At 39.7% G+C, this 23,355-nt stretch overlaps 3 protein-coding genes across 15 annotated transcripts in view; 2 read left to right on the forward strand and 1 right to left on the reverse strand.

The window, feature by feature from the left end:
• LOC137098297 (protein bicaudal D homolog 1-like) overlaps nucleotides 1–8,927 on the reverse strand; it is a 59,591-nt gene extending 50,664 nt beyond the window's left edge. The window contains exons 1-2 of one of the 7 annotated variants that reach the window (XM_067474406.1): nucleotides 8,798–8,927; nucleotides 6,472–6,739 (exon numbers count right to left, since the gene is read on the reverse strand). In XM_067474406.1, coding sequence (XP_067330507.1) covers nucleotides 6,472–6,705 — 234 coding nt within the window. In that variant the 5' untranslated portion in view covers nucleotides 6,706–6,739; nucleotides 8,798–8,927. Of the gene's footprint in view, nucleotides 1–6,471; nucleotides 6,740–6,907; nucleotides 7,393–8,797 lie in introns of those variants that run through there. The other 6 variants (XM_067474401.1, XM_067474403.1, XM_067474404.1 and 3 more) reach the window with 6 other exon arrangements.
• Nucleotides 8,865–13,741, forward strand: strap (serine/threonine kinase receptor associated protein). The gene is made up of 9 exons (XM_067474418.1): nucleotides 8,865–9,275; nucleotides 9,607–9,742; nucleotides 10,266–10,347; nucleotides 10,861–10,933; nucleotides 11,115–11,214; nucleotides 11,333–11,470; nucleotides 11,697–11,833; nucleotides 12,065–12,214; nucleotides 13,078–13,741. The coding sequence occupies exons 1-9, from the start codon at nucleotides 9,164–9,166 to the stop codon at nucleotides 13,137–13,139; spliced, it is 990 nt and encodes a 329-aa protein (XP_067330519.1). The 5' UTR covers nucleotides 8,865–9,163; the 3' UTR covers nucleotides 13,140–13,741.
• Nucleotides 13,742–13,994: 253 nt separating this feature from the next.
• tmpoa (thymopoietin a) overlaps nucleotides 13,995–23,355 on the forward strand; it is a 39,015-nt gene continuing 29,654 nt past the window's right edge. Inside the window, exon 1 of one of the 7 annotated variants that reach the window (XM_067474413.1) lies at nucleotides 13,995–14,716. In XM_067474413.1, coding sequence (XP_067330514.1) covers nucleotides 14,474–14,716 — 243 coding nt within the window. In that variant the 5' untranslated portion in view covers nucleotides 13,995–14,473. The remainder of the gene's footprint in view (nucleotides 14,717–23,355) is intronic. The other 6 variants (XM_067474415.1, XM_067474410.1, XM_067474412.1 and 3 more) reach the window with 6 other exon arrangements.

The raw sequence follows: 23,355 nt of genomic DNA on the forward strand, positions 1-23,355 counted from the left end.
CATTGTGAGTGAAGGAACTGTAAATTTGTTCCCTATTAAACTAGATCACAGTTTTTCTATCCTTAAACACATCCATAAAAAGGGTAAAACTGTCAAACTGGCTATTTTTCAGAACAAAGAATATAGTGTCAGGGAATATTTTACTAACATGTTCAGTGTCAACTTCTTTGCAACTTCCCACTTATGTTAGTAGTTAAAAGAAAAGATGAGGTCTGTACAATAAAAAGTAGCCACCTTAATGTTACTCCTGCACAAGTAGATTATCTTGTTGACAATTCTGCCGCCTCACTACGTACAATACTCGATAGTGTTGCCCCTCTGAAAAAGAAGGCAGTAAACCAGCAGAGGCGATCTCCATGGTATAGTTCACAAACACGCAAATTAAAACAGGAAACACGAAAGTTAGAAAGGAAGTGGCGTTCCAGAAATTTAGAAGAATCTCATTTAGCCTGGAAAAGTACTAGTTTAAAAATGTACAAAAAAGCTCTCTGTGTTGCCAGAACAGCATATTATTCATCATTAATAGAAGAAAACAAGAACAACCCAGGTTTCTGTTCAGCACTGTAGCCAGGCTGATTAAGAGCCATAGTTCTGTTGAGCCTAGTTTTCCCTTAACTCTGAGCAGCAATGACTTCATGACCTTCTTTATGAATAAAATTGTAGCTATTAGAGAAAGAATTCACCAGATCCTCCCCCCAAAAATTACAGATAGATCTTCATGTACAGCAGTGCTAGAATCATGGATAAGGCCCCACTCCCTGTTAGACTGCTTTTTACCCATAGATCTCTCTGAGCTAACTTCAATTATTACCTCATCTAAACCAACAACCTGTCTGCTAGACCCTATTCCAACTAAGCTGCTCAAGGAAGCTTTACCCTTAATAGATACATTCATATTAGATATCATCAATCTATCTTTAGAAACAGGCTATGTACCACAGGCCTATAAGGTAGCTGTAATTAAACCACTACTTAAAAAACCCTGTCTTAAACCAGGTGTCTTAGCCAATTACAGACCAAATCTAATCTCCCCTTTATTTCTAAAATCATTGAAAAAGTAGTTGCAAAACAATTATGTGATCACCTTCATAGGAATAATTTGTATGAAGACTTTCAGTCAGGATTTAGAGTTCATCATAGTACAGAAACAGCACTGGTAAAAGTCACCAACGATCTTCTCATGGCCTCAGATAATGGACTAGTCTCTAAACTTGTTCTGTAAGATCTTAGTGCTACATTTGATACCATTGATCATAACATTTTATTGCAGAGACTGGAACATGAAATTGGGATTTAAGGAACTGCACTAGGTTGGTTTAAATCTTATCTGTCTGATAGATTTCAATTTGTTCATGTTAATGATGAATCCTCCATGCACACAAAGGTTAGCTATGGAGTTCCACAAGGCTCTGTGTTAGGACCAATACTTTTTACTTTATATATCCTTTAGGCAACATTATTAGAAAACACTCCATAAATTTCCACTGCTATGCTGATAATACCCAGTTATATTTATCTATGGAACCAGATGAAAATAATCAGTTAATAAAGCTTCAAGCCTACAAGACATAAAGACCTGGATGTCCCACAATTTTTTACTTCTAAACTCACACAAAGCTGAAGTCATGGTATTTGGGCCCAAAAATCTCAGAGATATGATGTCCAACCATATTGTTACTCTACATGGCATAAGTCTGGCCTCCAGTACTACTGCAAGGAACCTTGGAATTATTTTTGACCAGGATTTGTCCTTTACCTCACATATAAAACAAATCTCTAGAACAGCCTTCCCCCTTGTTACCTCTAGGTTGGACTACTGTAATTCCCTACTTTCAGGATGCCCCAGTAACTCCCTAAAGAGCCTGCAATTAGTCCAAAATGCTGCAGCGAGAGTGCTGACTGGAACTAGCAAGAGAGATCATATTTCACCTTTACTACCTTCTCTTCATTGGCTTCCCATTACATCTAGAATAGAATTTAAAACCCTGCTTCTTACATATAAAGCTCTGAATGGTCAGGCTCCATCATATATAGAAGACCTCATAGCACCATATCATCCCAGTAGACCACTTCGTTTTCAGAATGCAGGCCTACTTGTGGTTCCCAGAATTTCCAAAGGTAGAATGGGAGGTACAGCCTTTAGCTATCAAGCTCCTCTCTTGTGGAACCAGCTCCCAGTTCAGATTCGGGAAGCAGACACCCTCTCTACTTTTAAGTCTAGGCTTAAAACCTTCCTCTTTAATAAAGCATATAGTTAGTTATAGTTATGCTGCTATAGGCTTAGACTGCTGGGGGACCCACCCCCCCCGATGCACTGAGCTCCTTTCCTCCTCTTGACCCTCTCCCTTCTCCTCTCACCCCGGAATTGTCACCACTGTATGTGATTAACTATTTGTTTTCTCCCGTAATTGTCTTTGTCCTTCTCTGTCCCCCTCTCTCTGTCCCTTTCTGCAGGTGTCCCCGGCTTTAAAGCTGTGTGTCTTCCAGCGTGCAGCTACTGGTCCTACCAACCTGCTTGATGTTTTGTTGTTGCTTTTTGTTGCTCTATTTTTTTCTCTCTTCACTTTCCAATCACCCCAACCGGTCAAGGCAGATGGCCGTCCACCCTGATCCTGGTTCTGCTGGAGGTTTCTTCCGTTAAAGGGAGCTTTTCCTCTCCATTGTTGCCTATGGCTTGCTCCAGGGAGAATTGTTGGGTTCTCTCTATACATCTTTATTATCTTGAGTTTATTCTGTAAAGTACCCTGGGATGACTTTGTTGTGAATTGGCGCTATATAAATAAAGTTGAATTGAATTGAATGTTACTTGTTCTAACGCTGACAAGATGGAGACAAGAAAACAGCTGCAACACAGTAAACTAGACTTATGCTGACATTCAGAAATATACATTTAGAAAAGGTTTATGTGTAATGTGAAACATTTGTAGGGATGAATATACTGAACAGAGCCAAAGTAAGAGGATAATGGAGAATACCACAACTGATCTGCACCTCTTCAACTACATTTGTGCTGCTGTTGTTTTCCTGAACCTTTCTGATGACACATGGATGTTCAGTAATCTTCTGCTATATCAAATAGAAATGCTGACAACCTCTCACATGTACTAATGAGACCTATCCAACAATTCCAGTGTTGCTTGTTTCACACTGATACTATATTCTGAATGGCACTTGAGTTGCTTGCATGTCAATGAAATATTAAGGCTTGTGTTGACCATACACTTCAGTGTTGAAAGCACTACAGTGAATCATTTATAGAAGAAACTATTTATATAACTTCACATTTGCACTTGGTGGCCTTACATTCAGCTGTGGTAGAGAAAGTGTCTTAGTTTTACATTTGAAATGAAAATTAGAAGCCAAAACACTGACACAACAGTTTCAGAAAAACAAATTTAACCATTTAATTTTTTTTGTTTTAATTAGGGTTTGAGTTTAAATACAAGGCAGTGCAGTAGCTGTACAGCATTGATCATTTAGGGAAAAAAAGCTAGAAATGCAAAGTGCGTTTAGCTGACAAGTCTTACAAGGGTAAACCTCGTGGCATTTGTCTAAATAAAAATGAGACTAATAAAAAGCTGATTTAATGATGTATCATATTGGTGCAACTACTACTCCCAGACAGCCTATTTTAAGACAGAGAGCGTCAATAAGCATCCAATGAGCTGGAATAGGAGGTACTGCGTTAGCACACCTGTGAGACAGAGTTTATAGAATTGCATAGGAATAGTGAAAATTGTTTGTTTTCTTGGACTTAAAAATCCCTTCTAAACAAGGTGGTGTCAGTCAGAAGTCACAAAATAATCATAAATGACAAATGCCTGATGTTTAGTGGAGGCTAGTGGTGACCCCACATACACTTCACACGCTCTAATCCATAAAAAAGCAACCAAGATACACAATAAATTATGTAACATTCTGACAGTCAGAAAATAATCAAAAGATCAGTCAAGGCTTAAAATATTTGTTGCTTCCCTAAAAAAGACAATTTCTCGGGCAGATTATTTGACCAACTTTAGATGCTTGAGAGTGTGAAGGACATCCCTCAGACAGTTGTATGTGTCTGTGATGGTATCAGCCATTTTTTGTGCAGTAAATTGCAAGAACAGTGGCATCACAGCAACAGACAGGAAGAAAGAAAAGGGACAAGCTCAAAACACAGGGGTGGAGCTACAGGGGTGGCACATTCTTCCTACACTCTGATTGGTAGCAACACTGACCTTCAGTGTGTAACTGCACATTCAGCCTCTTAACTGAGCTCCAGTCCGTGCTACAACTAACAACCAAGTGAAGAAACGTTGCTCTCCATTACCCACTGTAGTAGAAAATGTATCTTTCTGATGGATATCAGTCAGAACAATTAGTTGATCTCGTGTGATTCTTGTACACCTCATTAGCTGAGATTGAATATCAGACTCATTGGAGGTAAATAACCCCCTCCAACCAAAGGTGAAACACAATATTTTGCAGGATTACATCATCAGACACTATGATATACATGCCACTATTTTGCGTACAACCCTACCAACCAACTAGCAATTGTAGCTTCAGGTTTTTAGTCACTTAGTTTGTGACAATTTTACTAAAATATTGTGTATGTGTACGAAAAACATGACAGACTTAAAGAAACTGTTAAAACCAGGTTTCACACATGGCCCCTCTATAGCAAAGGACCACATGTTGCCAGTGCCTGATAGCTATGAACTTCAAAGTAAATCAGTGGTAGAAAGTAGTATTTACTAAAGTACTGTACCTTTTATGTTATTTGCTTTAATTTAACTTCAATTAAGTATTTGCTTTGCTACAGTGTAAAATCCAATAACTATCTTAACTTACATTATTTTGTTAATTTTAATCAGTTATCAAAAATATGCACTTCTTACAAGTTTTGATCAATTTAGAGGTAATTGTAGGGTTAACAAACCTATTATTTTTGAGTGCATCTAACTTAAAACAATCAAGTACTGTAGTAATAAATGAAGCAATTAAACTACAACACCAGTGGGAGGCAGCAATACACAAAAAGGTGCCTAATCTCCTAGAAAACTTCAGGCAAGTATTAACAGGATCATATACAGTAAAAAATTATTAAGGGGGTCAGAGCATCCTGGTGCAGTTTATTAACCCAGCGCAGTTGACCAATGACCTTTTTCTGCCTTTGAGCACCCTCTGCTGGCATTTACTGAGGGAAGATTAACATTTTAAAAAATGCACTGCTGCAAAAGAAATGTATTTCTTTCATACAGTACAGTCTAAAGAACCATTTACACTTATGACAACTAATATGAGCATTGGATAATTACAGCTAATTGACACAAGAAGCGCTCCTACTTGTGTACAGCAGAGAAAGAGAGAGAATATAGTACCCAGTTCATTCAACTAAAAATTAAGTTCTTGCTTAAAATAGTAATTCTGAGTACTCTTTACTGAATTACAAGTACACCTGAAGTACATTTTCAATAACGGTAAACTGACTTTTTTTGTTGTGTAAATTGAATTGTGAGTGTACTACACTTACTAAGCATTTGTAATAATAATAATAATAATAATAATAATAATAATAATAATAATAATTCATTTTATTTATAAAGAAATTTACATCTGTTAACAAATCTCAAAGTGCTATTTGTAAGTAAAAATACAATTCCTATTCCAGTTTACTTGTTTTGTTTTTTTTAGGCAATAGGTTTGCATATTTTTTAGATAAATTAATTCATATGATTCATTAATATGAATTCACAGTGTACATTTATTTTCAAACAACTGTCAACAAAGCTAATAGTATATTTTTTGCTAATTATTTTTAATAACTTTATTTTTTTAAAGTTATTTATTTTAAATAAGGGGGATAAATTCCTGTAGATCACAATGTTGTATTCCCAGTAAGAGCTTTTTACCTTTACCTGAACTTGCCTACTTTTACATAAATGCAAGACCTTCACTTGTAACAGTGTGGTAATGATACATTTATTTTAAAAGGACATTTTGTGCTGAAGTTAAAAAGAGAAACGTGGTGGAAAATGGATGTGGAAGCCAAAAAAAGCCCTCATGACAGTATCAAAATCATGTCTGGCATCTTATTACATTTAGCTGGTTATGAATAAATGTATTCAAAATTTACGTATTCACGTGGAAAGGATACTATATTATTATAAGCTACAAATCTATAAGCTATAAGCCTAGATGAGAGCAGAGAAACAGCATTAAAATCTTTTCCTGACAGGACAGAGGGAACCACTTTCTATAAGTCTTGGATTTCTAACCATGGCCTGCCTATTGTTAGCTATCCAGCAGGTGGAGGATGACTACAGGTGCTGCAGCTAAACAACACGAATTGATATTAGCGTAGATTTTGCAGTCGCTTATCTGGGAGGCTCTGCACATGTTGTCTTTCGCAGACTAACAACTGATAATCAGCTGCGATCATCATAACAGCTTTAGCTTTGGTACTTTTCAAATAACGAACCATACCCCTGCTAAGCCCACCTCCTGCAGCTGCTCCAGCTCCTGCCTTAGCGCCTCCTGCTCGGCCTCCAATTCGGCGTACTGCTGCTTCAGGCTCTGGTTCTCCTCCAGAACCACAAGCCCGCACTCCGCCGCCCGGATCTTCTCCCGGTTGGCCTCCGCCAGCTCCCGTGTGAGGCGCTCCACCTCGCCCCGGTACTGCTCCACCGTGTCTCCGCATCCTGCTCCGCCGGCGGCCATCGCCCCTTGTCTCCCTTCCTCTGACCTCTCCTCCCTGCGTCGGATAAGCAGAGAGCTCGTCGGAGGAGAAAGAGTTGAGGTAGACAACAAACCCTCCTCGCCCCCCACCCCACCCCACCCCACCCCACCCCCCCTTCCCCAGGAATCACACCGCTGTTTCAAATCTCATTTAGAAGAAGAGCAATTAGGATCCGTCACACACATTTTCTTAAGGCGCTGTTGTCACCGCTAGAGACTCATATTCTGCTATGTGATGCTCTAAATGATGCAGCGTCTCATCACGCGCTACCCTCGTCCTTTCTCCTCCCTCCGGTCTCTTTTCTGCTTATTCACCGGCACCAGGACGCCATCTCTGCCTGCAGCCGAGAAGCAAGGCACACTCTGTGTCATCGGTGAAGATTCTTAGACATCCAAGTTTGGTTATACGAATATTCAATCATGTCAACTGGAGGTCTTTTCCTTGGTTCCAGCAGGATGACTCGGTACGCACAATATCGGCAGATGGATGCGCCCTCTGGAGATCAGACCATGGTGCAGGACATGCCATAAAGGTCAACAATAAAAGGGTGTGACCTATAGTCTAGCAGTTTAATACAGAGAATAAAAGGATATGAAGACAATGATTATAAATTATGTCATATGTAGCCCAAAGACACACACACACACACACACACATAATACATAACTTTTACAGTAAATTGATCCTAACAACAGTGCTCAAATGTCTTGGCTACTTGTGCAGTCATTTAGAGATCCTGGTTCAAACTCCATTTGTTCCTTAACATAATTAGATCCCATAGGAAACATCCATCATATTACCAATTCAAAGAAGCTTTAAACAAACTACAACGTGATATTATCTGAAGCATTGTTCAGATTCTTTACCCCACAAAAGCCTTTTCACTGAAGGGCCACTTTGTCCAGTCAGGCAACAGTGTCACTGCCAAGATGTAATTGCTTTAACAGCTCCTTAAAATTCAAGGACTCTCAATGAGAAAACCACCTCTGCTTTAAATGAATGTAGCAAAAAATGTTGTGGCTGCAACACAATTACACCACACATCCACACACATACTCAAATATTAGGACTCAATCGTCAATCCTCAAAGTCAAAATGCTCTACTTGGCTTAAGATGTTCACTGTTAGTCGTAAGTACCTGCCTAGTAAACCTGAGAAGATGGGTTTAAAGCCCTACCTATTGGCCTGGTCATCTTGAGTGGCATCTGTGAGGTTTAAGCAATCCTGTATCTTCAGACCTTATAACACAAACAGAAGCTGCCAGTATGCTTGCTCCTATGTACTGTGGCTTAGTTGGTCAAAGCACCTATCTTGTAAAAAGAAGATCCTGGGTTCAACATAGTTAGGTCTTTTATATCAGAACCAATCCAAACTGACAACAAACAGTATGTTTGTATCATAAATTACCTACATTCTAACAATGGTATTATATGTGACACACTGTTTGGAATCAACCCACATGTTTTCCTTTTCACTAGACACGCAGTTTTTACTAGCTGTATGTGCTATGCAACAGCTCCACGGCCAAAATAGTACAACATTATGTAAAAGGGTGATAAGGAAGATCAGATAATGTCTTCATGAAAAAAGTAAAAAAAAGAAGACAAAAGACAATAGAACCAGCCCACTGTGGCTGGAATACAATCACAGACACACACAAAGTCAAATCAATATGGTTCATATTATCGTCAAAACAGTACTAAGAAAAATGTGCTCAACCAGAGGTGGCTCCATGGGCCAAAAAGTTAGGGGGTGAAATACACTGACTAGCCACTTTATTAGGTACACCTTTACAATCTAATGCAATCCAATACAGCAGCCCCACAATTAATTCTACGTTCTCAGTTTTTAAGTTAAAACTGTTGAAAATTGATAATTCTACTCTCTGTTGATTATTGAGGTCATAATTGTACTAGAGTGCAAATTTGTAATGCTATGTATTTTGTTATTTTTATTCATGTTTTTATTTACCCCGTACTTTAGCATGTAATTTCATTTAATATCTACCGGGGGTTCACAACAATTAGTCAGCAGGTTGAGAAGGTGACACTTTTATTGTGAAAACTATCTTACCGGAAGTATTATCCTCGTTGTGGCTAGCGGAACGACAGCTATATATCCCTTCTGTGGGTACGCTGCGTTGCACGTTGCTAGTTAGTTGCAAAGTTGTAGCTATTAGCACGATAAGCCATTCCTACGCTGGAAGGTAGATCCGTCGTTTAGTTTGACGGACCTACAGGGTTCACTAATCTACAGTCCAGACAGCAGTTTTGTCACCGTAAATTGGCGTTGCTGACCAACATACTATCCTAGTTAGCTTATTGTGTTGTCTTCTCTTTAGCTCACTAGCCTATCAAGCTAGCTAGCTAGCTAGCGATCCACTAGCATTCTCCTGTCTCCTTCCGCAGTGCGATCCGGCTCTTTCCCGGCTGGAGGACCATGGCCATGAGACAGACTCCGCTCACCTGCTCCGGTCATACCCGGCCTGTGGTGGACCTGGCCTTCAGTGGAATCACTCCCTATGGCTACTTCCTGATCAGCGCCTGCAAGGGTATGACCAATGAGTTGTGTGTATAGTTTGCTCAAGCAAAAAAACAACGTTTAACGTAATAAATCCAGGCTGATGGCACAGTAGTTTTTCCTTCCTAAACACAATTGAAACTCAATTTCCATGTGTGCCTACTATCATCAATATATTCTTCGTGTTATAAATATTTTTTTGAGTTTAGCTCCATGTCAGCTATCGTTAAATGCCAACGCTAAATCTGACGTTATCTGAGGGGGTGCAGTGTGTGCCTGTAGTGAGCTGTATCAAAGATTTGACGTATCTTTCATCTGCTACTACATTGTCCTGTAACATCTGCATCCTTCCATCTTCTCAGATGGCAAGCCCATGTTGCGCCAGGGAGACACAGGGGACTGGATTGGAACGTTTCTGGGTCACAAAGGCGCTGTCTGGGGAGCCACTCTGAACACAGACGCCACAAAAGCAGCCACTGCCGCTGCAGACTTCACAGCGTAAGTGCAGAGTCCAGTCCTGTATTTTGCCAACACACTTTTGAAAATAACCCATTTATCATGAATAGATCTTTGCTGTTTTTAATGCATGTAAACACAGATTGGAGATTGATGTTGTTGCTCTTGTACTTGCTCTAGGATCTTGATAAATAAATTCTCTAAAAGTAGAGAAAGGAATGGTATAAATTAGAGATTTTTGCATACAATAATGATTAAAATTAAAATGTTGGCAATGGTGTCAACTTTTGAACAATGGAAACTATACACAAACAGTCCTATTGGTAAACAACTGCATTTCAGATTATAGTTTTACTTGTATTTGGTTATATTTGTATTTGTTCTACTAGGGCTATGTTGTTGTTCTGCCTTTCATTTTACATATTTGTTTCTTAATTATTTTCTATTTCAGCCAATGAACAAGTTCTGCTTTTACACAAATTTTATTTAAAGATAGATATTATGTCAATGTTCCTGCCTGTACTGTTTGAAGTAAAAGGATGATCTCCATCTCTGTGCCATGTAGAAAGGTGTGGGATGCAGTGAGTGGAGACGAAGTCCTTACACTGGCACACAAACACATTGTTAAGACTGTCACCTTTACTCAGGTAAGTGGCTTCCTGGATGTGGATAAAAGGTTTAGAACATGTCTTTTTTTCTGCACATGTTCTGGATGTTTTCTTTGTTTTGCAACAATGGCAGGTATGTTGGCATTATACCTCTAATAAGAAAATTGACTTAATAACACAAGAACAATACATAGTAGGACATTACAAACTTACACTATGAGTACTGTATATGCAGTAGATAAACTAGAATTTTTGTATGTGTTTCTCAGTGTCTTTTCATATTATTGAAACTACGGTTTTCCCCCATTCTTTTGATTAATATAAAGTGTCAAATTAATCTTGTTGGTTGTCCATGATTATTTTGTTCAGTTCTTAATTTGAAATGTGTTACATGTGTGACATGTAAAAGGCTACTAAAAAGAGTTGCATGTTTATGATTTGCAAATTATTTAAAACCTTAAAAGGACCAAAAACCATCACGTTAATTGGAAAGTATTTGCTCATTGTGGAGGTGAAACAGCTGCCATCTCTGTATTTCTGTCTCTTTTCCAGGACAGCAACTGTTTGTTGACTGGAGGAAATGACAAGCTGCTGCGCATCTATGATCTCAGCAACCCTGAAGCGGGTAAGTGGTTCAAAAAGCCATCAAGTGGCAGGTGAAGGACTATGTAGCTCAATTGTAAAAATAAATAAAAGAGAGAGAGAAGAGATGCAGAGTTGCTCCACTCAAGCTCTGACATATGCAGGTCATATATGCATTTTGTTTGTCTTCTTATCTTTGAGTGTTGTATCTTTATGTCACTTAGCACCACAGGAGGTTTCAGGTCACACTTCAGCCATAAAGAAAGCTTTGTGGTGTAACAATGATAGGCAGATCCTTTCTGCTGCTGAGGACAAAACCATACGGTCAGTGAAGTAATGGTTTTTCTTTTATGTGTGTGATGAACAGGTCTTGAACAAAACTAAATAAACCTGGATGGCTTTTGCAATGATTATTTATTTGTGTGCATTCATGTGTGTCCAGACTTTGGGATCGGAGCTCGATGGAGGAGGTGAAGACATTGACATTTGACACATCTGTAAGCAGCATGGAATATGTGGCTGATGGAGAGATCCTTGTGATCACATACGGAAAGACCGTTGCTTTTTACAATGCTCTGAGGTACCCATGCCATACATGAAATAAACTAAATGCATATAAATAGTGAAAGTGAAATGGTAAATGAAGTGAAAAATGAGAATGTTTGACATTTCTCAATAGAAAATGAAGCCAATTTATTCAACAAGAGATGTAAACACATTCTTTACTTCTCACTTCCTAATTATTGCTAGTGATGGTGATGATAAGAAAAACAATAATACAATGGTTGATGTTTACATGTCCAAAGCCTGGACCTGATTAAGACGGTGGAGGCCCCAGCTCCCATAAACTCAGCCTCCCTCCACCCAGAGAAAGACTTCTTTGTTGCTGGTGGGGAAGACTTTAAGCTCTACAAATTTGATTACAGCACTAAGGAGGAGCTAGGTGAGACACCTAGTTTACTGTATAAATGTTTACATTTTTGTTATTGTGCAGTCAACAAGCTTTTGACTTCTTTAGATTTTTTTTTAATAAGAAAAAAGGGAAAAAATGTTTTACAGGGGTTTCTTGGTCAGATTATACATTTCCTGGTCAGATAATACAGATGTACAGTACATTTAAAGTCATTCCATGAATGATTCCTGCTAATAGTGTTGGTGCTCCTCCTGTCTGCAGAGTCCTATAAAGGTCACTTTGGTCCAGTGCACTGCGTTCGCTTTAGTCCAGATGGTGAGCTGTATGCCAGTGGCTCTGAAGACGGCACACTTCGACTGTGGCAGACGGCGGTGGGGAAAACCTATGGCCTGTGGAAGTGTGTCCTTCCTGGTAAAACTCTAACTTTAAAAACTATTTTATATAGAACTGCTGGCACAACATGTCCAATACATATCCTGATGCATGCAGTTTTTAAACTGTATAGAAGCATGTAAATAGAATTTATACAAAGAAAAGTACAAATTAATATTATGTAGAATGTTTATTTAACGAGAGAGCTCAAATAAAAAACACTTGATGCTAAAAATGTTGTAAATCTAAACTTAAATAGCTGTTTTCTACCTATTGGCACTCAAAGCACTTTACAATGCTTCTTATAAACCCGCACTCACAATCACACTCACTCATACACCTGTGGGAGAGCTGGCAAACAACGGCAAAGGAGCAACTAAGTTGGGGTTTAGTGTCTTGCTCACACATCGACGTGACCGGAGGAGCCGGGGATTCTGGATGTTTTCTGTCAGATTGGTGGACAACCGCTCTACCTTCCTGCGCCACAGTTGCAGTCGTGAAATGTTCTGTAAATGCAGACCCTTGTGGTGTTACTAAATAGCAGCTTCAGAGAACTCCAGTTTCTTTTCTCTGGGAGTTTTCAGTCAGCTCTTATTGAAATGACAATCCAGCATTTCCCATAATACAACTCAACTGCTTTTTTTAAAATCCTGCCTAATAATCGTTTTTCCAACCATCTTATAATGCAGGCTTTTTGTTTTAAATGTGTATTATCTCTAAGTTACACGAGGACACCACTGTATCAGTTATTTGCTTAGAGCTGACAAAGTCACAGAGGATATTAGTCACGTGTAATAGAATCCTGCCAGCAGCAGCTGTTTCACCATGCTTTTTGTTTGCCAGCAGTACTCTGGCATATCATGATGGTTTTCCCTAATTCTTGTCTTATTTTTCCTCCTCAGAGGACCTAGGGGCAGAGAACTCTGAGCAGCTGTACACACCAACCCCTGAGATCAAAGCTTAAAGAGAAAATGTCTTGTTACTGATTGGAAATGAGAGTGAGAGTAAGAGAAAAGACGAGCAGAGGGTGTTCCATTGTTTTCTACCAGGCCCCAGCAAGGAGTGGAGTCCAGAACACCTCCATTCACCAGGAGCTGATGTGGATATTATGAAGGTCCTCTCGGTCATAGACCGACCATCTCTGCCACAAACAAACATATGGATAAACATTTGGCAGTTGGACAGTATGGGCTGGGGAGTAAAGCAGTAGAGCTGTGAGTGTCTATGGCTCATTGCTGCCTGCTTTCTCTCTGATCAGCCCAGTTCTGTCTGTCTCCCTTATATTAACTTCCCTTTAAGTTTGACCCTACATTTCGGTAAGAGTGATTTCAGTTTCATAGTTTAGTACTTAATGAGCTGGACCAATACTTTTGTTTTCAGTTCATAGTTACAAGAAAACCGATGGTGATTGCACAGTTTGTGTTACTAGCGCTTTAATTTCTTCAAAACTCTTGCTTTGTGAATTTTCTGCTGTTGTCCTAGTTCAGTATATTAAGTGTCCAAATAAAAGAAGACACTGTTTTCTGACAAAGTGATGGAGGCAAGATTAAAAAAAAATCAACTTTGGTTTGTCTTCATTTGTGTTAAGTGATGAAATAAACGAACGCATTACCGTTTGAATAGTCAGTACTGCAATAGAGCACTGTTTCGTGTTTTTCTTTTTTCATCCGCGATAAAGGAATTATTATTGTAAATTACCTAACTTGCAGTGTAGTAGTAATAGTGCAACAAAAACTAAAGTCAAAACATGTTGAAGTAATTGGCCTATCAACTTAATAATTCGCTGTTATTTGGGATTTTCATTGCGAAGAACGTGCTACTTACTGGTGACGTGCGGTTCATTTTAAATTTCTGTGGTTCACCAATAAGGACGCCGTTTATAGAATGTATGGCCAATGGTGGTCGCCTTTAGAAGGTGTCTTTTCCGGTTTGGTCACCCACAGGCCTGAGATTCTCACAAGCAGCAGTGGGCCACTGCATATTTCGTTCAGTTCTGCTACCCAACGACTACCACTTTCACTACCCTATTTGTTGTGCGTGGATAAGGAAGCGAGAGCAAAGACTGGAATTCTACTTATTCTTTAGTTTTTCCTTTCATTTATTCCGTTTGTTTCTTTTCACTTTGAATCACTTTATTATCCTAGCTAACATAGTGCCGCGAGTATCCAGTCCAGTGAGAGGCGCTGCTTAGCTGTTCCACTTGGACCAAACCTCCCCTGTTCACTGTTGGCGCTAGCTAGTTAGCTAAGTTACCCGCCGGCCGACTTTGTAACTCTGTCCATCTTTCTGAACGCCGACATGCCGGAATACCTGGATGACCCTTCTGTGCTAACTAAAGATAAGTTGAAGAGCGAATTGCTTGCCCACAACGTTTCGCTTCCGAGCGGCAACCCGGCCAAGGACGTGTACGTGCAGCTTTATCTGAAGAACCTGACTGCTCAGAACAAGAAAAATGTTGCGGACACTACTTTGGACGCCTTCTCCAGCGACGAGGAGCTGCCGCCGCCCGTCGTCTCTAACAGAAATCGTTCCTTCGGCAGAGTGAGTTTTGTTTCCCGCTTCTATGTTAATGTCAATCCGTATAAATTAAAATTATTAATGGCACAGCACTGTTAAACAGCATTATCCAAGTTTGTGTTAGCTAAGGCAAAAGTAGTGAATTAGCATTAGGCAAGTTTCAGGTACTTAAACACATTAAACACACACAATAAATCACATAATTTAGCCACTAATGGATAAATATTGTAACAGCCAAGTTAGCCGATACTTCAGCTCACTTAAAAACTTCCCCAGCATGAAAGTCAATCTTAACTAACTAATCAATCAGCCGCCCTTTCTACTGTCCCATAGACATTTCAAATTACAACTGACTCCCATCACCTAAGTACAGGATTGTTTGGTTGCGTGGTGTTGCAAAACGCGGGTAAGAACTATATGTTTCAGTTGTCGCCAATAATTTATCTCCTTAGGGCACCAATTCAAAGCCCCTAATGGAAAGTCATAGCTTTAAATCCAACATACACGAATGACCAGACCCTAATGAATTCACCAGATTTACACTTTAAACTTTCACTTACCTCGTTCCATAAATTTCCCTCTTTCCTTCAGCTTAAACATGCAGGTCTCCTTTGTTGTTGCTTACAACACAATACCAGCAGCTTGACTGGTCTACTGATAAAAATTGGCACTGATCTGTAGTAGTAGCTGAGGAGCAGGCTGTGGGGGTTTCTCCAACTGTTGAACCCTTTGTGCTTTGTACATGATAATTAAATCTGTGTTTTTGAGTGGATAGATGAATAGATAGATGGATGGATACTTATTTAATCCTGAAGGAAATTCAATAAACAAAATCAGCCCTGACATGTTAAGAAGCAGATAGATGTTGTTGTTTTTTTGAATGGATTTAAATGAATGAAACATTGCATAGTTGGCTTTGCCCTCAATCTACAATTGTTGTGTCTTGGACTCTTTCCTCTGTTGTTCTAATAATAAGAATAAAATTATTTCAGCCATTGATCGCCTGCACATTCCCTGTTCCTTAATAAGAGCAGTCTTTTGAATTCCCTCTGAATCATGACTTCTAAGCCTGCTCACTTCCTGGAGTTTCTCCAGATGTTTGTTGCACATGGTATTTATATCTAAAGCCATTTCATAAAGACTCAAACAAAAAGGGAGACTGCTAAGAACAGATTTTGTTATAAAGTTACTTACAACATTTAAGATTTTTTTTTGTTTCTCCTACAAATCCAATTGAAATTAAATCAGAAGCTAATTATAAAAAGTACAAACGTTACAGCATTACAGTAAAATTTACAATATGAGCAATTCAATGACTGCCTACCTAACCGGATGTACTTAGTTAATTACAACTCATTATTACATAAATATAGCTAAATGTCGAAGTGTCTCTGAGCAAGACACTGAACCCCTAACAGCCCATTCCCTTCCCCAGCTGTGCAGTGCCGGTCCAAGCCCGGTAAAAACTGGGGAGGGTTGCGTCTGGAAGGGCATCCGGCATAAACATTTACAGCATTGTGTGCATACGATCCACAAATTAACAATATAAGAGTAAACGATCAAAACACTCATTAAATGATCATGAACATGCAGAAAAACGATTCAGCTGTGCCGGCAGTTCTCTATTCACCGCCATGTGTTAACTACAACAAGCTTGTTGCCTACTTGATAACTGCTACGAACGCATTACCTTACATCCAACTAAAAGCTCTATGTGCTGCACTTAATGCACTGTTCAACCTAATGCCACAGGTTCTGGTGGACTCTAAGGCAGTCACACTCAAAAACCAAGCAGGACCCTTTAGCCGTCAGCAGAGAGTTCCCCTTAGCAGCAGACAGAGGAGGTTTGGGATCAGTTATAGTGACTGATTTCATGTTCATTCTTCAATTCAATTCAACTTTATTTATATAGTGCCAATTTAAAACAAAGTCATCTCAAAGCACTTTACATAATAAAGTCTAGACTACACAAGTATGTAGAGGCAACCCAACAAATCCCTCTTGAGCAAGCCACAGGAAACAGTGGAGAGGAAAAACTCCCTTTAACGGAAGAAACCTCCAGCAGAACCAGGCTCAGGGTGGGGTGACCGGTAGGGATGAGTGGAAAGTGAAGAGAGAAAAGAAAAGAGCAACAAAAGCAACAACAAAATATTTTACAGGTTGATAGGACGAGTAGCTGTGCACTGGAAACACAGCTCCAAAGCCAAGGACACCTGCAGGAAGGGACGGAGAGAGCGAGACTGAGGGGGAGAAGACACAAAATTAATTGCATGCAGTAATGACAAATAAATGTATAGAGAGAAGGAGGAGAAAAGCTAATGAAGGAGAAATATGATCTCTCTCTTGCCTATTCCAGTCAGCGATTGCTGCAGCATTTTTGTTTAACTGAAGGCTTTTTAGAGGGGTTATAAGGACACCCCAAATGTAGTCCAATCTAGAAGTAACAAATGCATGGACTAGTTTTTTGGCATCACTTTGAGACAGGATGCTCCTAATTTTAGCAATGCTCTGTAGTTGGAAGTGGGCTGTTGTAGACATTTGTCTTATATGTGAGGTAAATGGTCAAAGCTAACTCCAAGGTTCCTACCTCAGTATTGGAGGCCAAAGTTATGTCATCTAAAGTAACTATATTGTTAGACAGCATATTTCCCATCTTTTTAGGCCCAAACAGAATAATTTCAGTAATGGCACTAAGTTCTAGTAGGACGAGTATGGACACAAATCCATTATCTGAAGCCAAGAGAAGATTGTTGGTGACTTACCAGTGCTGTTTCTGCACTATGATGAAGTCCAAATCCTGACTGAAAGTCTTACAAATGATTCCTGTACAGGTGGTCGTATTTGTAACTACTTTTTCAAGGATTTGATATCAATCTATAGTTTGCTTATTTACCTGGATGAAGACGAGTTTTTTTTAAGTGGCGGTTTGATTACAGCAACTTTATAGGCCTTTGCTACATAGCCAGTTTCTAAGGATAGGTTGATCAAATCTAATATGAACCTGTCTATTAAAGGTAGAACATCTGTGAGCAATTTGGTTGGGACACGGTCTAAAAGACATGTTGTTAGTTTTGAGGAAGCAATAGTTGAAGTTAGCTCAGTGACCTCTATCTAAGCAGGGATTGGGGCCTTATTGAGGATTCTAGAGCTGTTGTACCAGAAGATCCATCTGTAATATTTGTAGGGAGGATCTGGTGAATTTTTTTCCCTAATGGCTACAATTTTATTAGTAAAGAAAGTCATGAAGTCATTGCTGCTCACAGTAAAGGGAATACTAGGCTCAAAAGACCTATGGCTCTTAGTCAGCCTGGCTACAGTGCTGAAGCGAAACCGGGGGTTGTTTTTGTTTTCCTCTATTAGTGCTGAATAATATGTTGTTTGGGCATTAAATTATCATTTTCAATGGCATATGTAAGGACAAGGTCTAGAGTGTGACTTACATTTTGGGAAAAAACAATTGAATCTAGTAATGAATTAAATGCAGTGTTGAGGCAGTTACTGTCAGCATCTACATGAATGTTAAAGTCACCCACTATAATGACTTTATCTGTACTAAGCACTAAATCGGATAGAAAATCAGAAAATGTATTTAAAAACTCTGAACAAGGGACTGTAGGACGGTACACGATAACAAATAGAAGTGGTTTTTGAGTTTTCCAGTTTGCGTGTGAAAGGCTAAGAGTAAGCTAAACTATGTTTAGCTCTAGAGTTTATGCTGCTACTCCTCCACCTCCACTTAATTTAAAAATTTAAGTGATCATGGAACAGACATAGTCTCTATAGGGCAAAGAGCAGTGTGGTTAAGATCATAACATTCATTAAAATAATAAAATTCCCTGGGTGAAAAATTAGAATCCAAAAGAGCTGCCTTTTGTCTATTATTATCAGATTCTATAGATATCTCAGACTGTTCATACCTGTGGATGTTGTCGGGGGTTTGAGTGGAGGATGCAGGAGAGGTAAGCACATCAGAGCCACAGGTGTTTCCAATGCTGAGTCAGTCACTGGAAACTGAGACGCTGTGGACAATGTTCGCAGGCAACATCCGTGATCCCAGAAAGTTCTGGTGCAGTCCATCTTGTTTGAAGTACTGAGGACGATCCCAGAAAAGATACGTAAAAGAGTCAGTGTGGCTGAGGAGTCTGGAGAACCAGCCAACACCGCGACCCACTGTGGGAATTGGGGTGGAAATGCCCCGGTAGCATGCCCCGACCCTGCTGCGCGCAGGAGGCTAAGCAGTCACCTGTAGGGGCCGAGCCATCTGGTATCTCACGGGGCAGGCAATCGCAGGGAATTGCTGCCGGGAAGTCAGCCTTGCAAGCTTCTCAAGAACAGTGAACCGGTTACCTGGACCGGCGAAGGTGGTCCAGTGGACTGGTTGACCAGATGAGCAGGTGTTGTACGATGTCTCTTTTTATGATCCAGGCCTCCTGCGTCAGTGGTGAGGAGCAGGCCTGTGTTGGGACAGGCTATTTGGTCGTCCTACAGGGCCAGAAATCCGTGGGTTGGCACCGTGTTTCCAGCGGAAGCCACAGAGCCAGACCAAAGCCGCGTGACATCCGGGTCCTGGGTCACTAAACAAACAGCCGGGTGGAAAAAGAATGTTTGTTTCATGTAGCTCGAGGTATTAAGAGCTGTGAGGTGCTTTTTTTTTTTTTTGCAACTGCGTGAAAACGTGTACACAGTTTGCACAGACTGCCATTATTCTGTTACACTTTTTAATTATATTAAACAGAACTGTTTGCTGAAGAAATGAAGATGGCACCACATTCCTTTAACTTAAATGTAACGAATGTAACACTTTAATTAGAGACTAAATTTTAGTCTGTAAAACACAGATTACCAATGAATTAATGGATTAATGGGCCAGCTGTGGCACAGGAAGGTAAAGCAGTCGTCCACCAAGGTCGAAGTTGTATTTGATCCCCGGCTCCTTCAGTCACATGTCGAAGTGTCCTTGAGCGAGACACTGAACCCCAACTTAGGTGCTCCTGGTGACTGTTGGCCAGCTGCATAGCAGCTTCCCCATCGGTGTGTGTGAGTTTGAATGGGTGAATAACAAGCAGAGTAAAAGAGCGCTATGTAAGTGCCATTTACCATTTACCATTAATTAACCAACAATAATAGTTAGGTGCAGCCCTATTTTTGATTTCTCATTTTTTAAGTTCAAACTGTTTTTAAGTTCAAAGGTAGTAATTAGTAAGTCTACTATGTGTTTATCATTGAGGTCAAAGCAGGTGGTGGAGTTGTACTAGAGTTCATTATAAGAAGAGGTTGTTCTAATGTTTTGGCCACCTTATTTAAAATGAATAAGTCGTCACATTCATTTGTCTTTCTGTATGCCCAGTACAGGAAAGGACATGGTTTGGGAGGTGTCAGTTAATCAGGTCCAGATGCATCTTTTCTCACTATTAAATTTGAAGAAAACTTAAACATAAATTAATTTTTGTAGCATGTACAATTAGCCATATGACGCACTCTGTATTTTTACTAGTTTACGGAATTTGATCACCCAAAAAACATAAAACTAGTTTTGCAAAAGTGTGTATTGCAGTAACCATTGTAATGTTTTTTGCTAGGTTCACCCGTTGTTGAAGAATTGTCTGGATTCTAAAATTGCACGTGTAAAAAAACATACTGCTATTAGACATGATGGTGAAATTAATGTGTGGGAAACAAGTGGTGTCTGAAGTGAAGTTAGATTGGTGATTCACATTGACTGCATTCACATGGACTTAAGTAACCAGGGTACTTAAAGAAATCAGCTTTCTCTGGTAACCTGGGAAAGGTGTTTACAGGTGCTTAAGGAACCTGTTTACGGGAAATCCGTGTATACATGCAGCACAAGTAACCTGATTTCTCCTCCACCTCAGACATGTTTTTGAAGCCTGGCACACAGATATTAAGTGTATAATAATGGAAAATGCTGCTTTCTGACTTTGACTGTGTGTGTTCATGTCGCAGCAGAGTGAGGGGGGTGGAGAAAAAGGAAAGACATATGATGCTAATCCACAACAGTCTGAATATTAAAAAGCCACAGGGAAAGTAACCTCTTTAGATTTCTACGAGACAGTTTGTGTAAATTAAAATTTCTCTCAGACCTTAGGCATACTTTGTTTTTAAAATAAGGTGGCAAACACACACCTAAGAAATAAACTTTCCAGACAAAGCTGAAACCAACTGGTTCAAGTTGTAAATGTAACACACTCCATAAATGCATTTATTGACATTCACAGTGTTTCTGTAACAAATGTCCTCAGTGCAATGGAGAGACTGGAATTGCACGGCAGACTGAAGGTTTAACTGCAGCTGGTGAGGAGTTATCTTTTTGGGTTTGGCCTCTACACTGAGGAAATACTTTTCTCAGGAAGAGGAATTTGTGCTCTGTGTGTGTGTGTGTGTGTGTGTGTAATGTAAAGTTAGGCCGTGTGGAAACATATCTGAGGTATTGCGAAATTGCGGTGCATTGTTTGCATGGCATCAGGTAGAATGTGGTGGTGGGCCTGCAGCTCAGAAATGAATTCCCAACAGTTACAGTAAAGGGAGGCTTTCAAAACGAGCCCTAAAGCTTCAGATCTTCAAATGTTACCGCTTTTTACAATGTAGGTGCTGTGGTGTCAGGGCAGGACCCGCAGTGTGAGGTGGTTTCGTCTCTGGAAATCTCTCATAGGGTTAAGCAGTGTCTACCAAACTGAGATATAAAGAAGTCAGCAATGAACAAAGACATCATACATTCACCCAAAATTAAACTTGCCTGTTGTTTGCCACAAATAAGGAGGCATCTTATAAATGTAGGTAAAACTGAATTATGCATTGTTTGGAGTTTAGTAAGTAGTAAGGGAAAGTAAAGAACACGAGTTGAATGTTGAGATGGAGGAAGAATTACAAGTCTTAAAACACTGTTAATCATTTTGCAGCACCCTTGGCTGTTTTCACACATGCACTGCAACTCTTTAACTTATATTGACATTAGGTAGAGGAGCTTTATGTGAGAACAAATAGACAAATGTCTAAATATGAATGTTGTCTGCTTTTTGTGTGAAAGGGCTCTGGACATCATCCAGGGTTCATACAAGAGAACACTTTTAACAACGTAGGTGCTTAACTGGTTTATCAGTTTGTTTCATAAGGTGGGAGAAACGGGCGAAATACCAGAGCCAGACCAGCAAATGTTATTTGACTTATTTAAATGGTCTGTACTTATATAGCACTTTACACTGCTTCTCATTCACCCATTCGCACTCACAAACACACACACACACACACACACACACACACACACACACACACACACACACACACACACACGGATGGGGAAGCTGCAAATGCAGCTGGCCAACTCTCACCAGGAGCAACTACGTTAGGGTCTAGTGTCTTGCTCAAGGTGCCACAGTAGCCCTAATTTATTTGTATTCTGAAACCCCTGGATGAATTAATTTCAGACGTTGCACAACTTGTGGATTTTATTGTGTGTTGCTCTGATGATATGCTGAATTTTAAAATTGGTTGAAGTTATAAGGAACTCTGTAGTTTGAGTGTACACTGTGGAGCTTGGATCGCAGGACCAGCTGTGAGCTCACAGTTCAGTTATGCCTTTAAAGGGCAGGGTGTGGTCTTCCCTCCTCTTCTCTCGTTCTCTGTAGCCCAGGCTACAATATGTCCAGACTAAACCCTGCACATGGCCCACTGAGAGGCAGATGGAGAAAATCACTCAATATCCTCTAATTTTCCCTGGGATAATTTTTCCTGGGCCAGCTGAGTGACGTAGTGAGAGCCTTTTTAGAAACACCTGTGCATTTACGTTCTACAGGTCTGGTACGGTTAGTGGACATTTAACATAAGTAGTTTTGTATTTGTGTGAAGGTGCTGCGCCACCTCCAACTTCTGGCAGTCAAGTACAGCAGGCAGTAATATGGATTTCAATGTTAATATGTTACCATATGTTCATGCTTGCATTCTACACATACTGGCTGGCAGATTAAAACTTTACCATGCAACCATATTTAAACAAGATTCAGAACTACTGCGACTTTCTCTGAGCTTGAGCTTATTTAAAATGGACTGAGGTAAAGTGGAAAAATGTCCTGTGACGAGTCTGAAAGTGAAATTCATTTTGGAAATCAAGTAAGTAAAATTTATTTATATAGCACCTTTCACAGATAAAATCACAAAGTGCTTTACAAAATGTAAAAAGAGAAAATATTAGAGACAATAAAACTTAAATAAAACAAAAAAATAAAACATAACTACAACATGGATGCAACCATGAGAGCCGAGTCAGCTAAAAGCTTGTCTGAAGAAGAGCGTCTTCAGTTGTTTTTTAAAAGAATCAGCAGAATCAGCCACACGCAGAGACAGGGGCAGTGCGTTCCACAAGAAAGATCCCCCAACCCCCTAAAGTTTTAAAATGGGTTTTAGGGCCAACGAGCAGATTTTGACTTGATGACCTCAATGCTCTCGAGGAGCCATAATGGGTCAACAGGTCAGAAATGTACTCAGGAGCGTTCTAATAAGGGGTTCTATAAGTGACGACAAAATTTTAAAAACAATTCTAAATTTGATTGGTAACCAGTGAAGAGAATATAAGACCGGTGTTATGTGGGATCTTCTACTGGTTCCAGTTAAAAAATTTTCCTCATTTTAGAAATATTCAGTAAGTGATA

This window comes from Channa argus, chromosome 14 (assembly GCF_033026475.1).
Source record: "Channa argus isolate prfri chromosome 14, Channa argus male v1.0, whole genome shotgun sequence".
Classification (NCBI taxonomy): domain Eukaryota; kingdom Metazoa; phylum Chordata; class Actinopteri; order Anabantiformes; family Channidae; genus Channa; species Channa argus.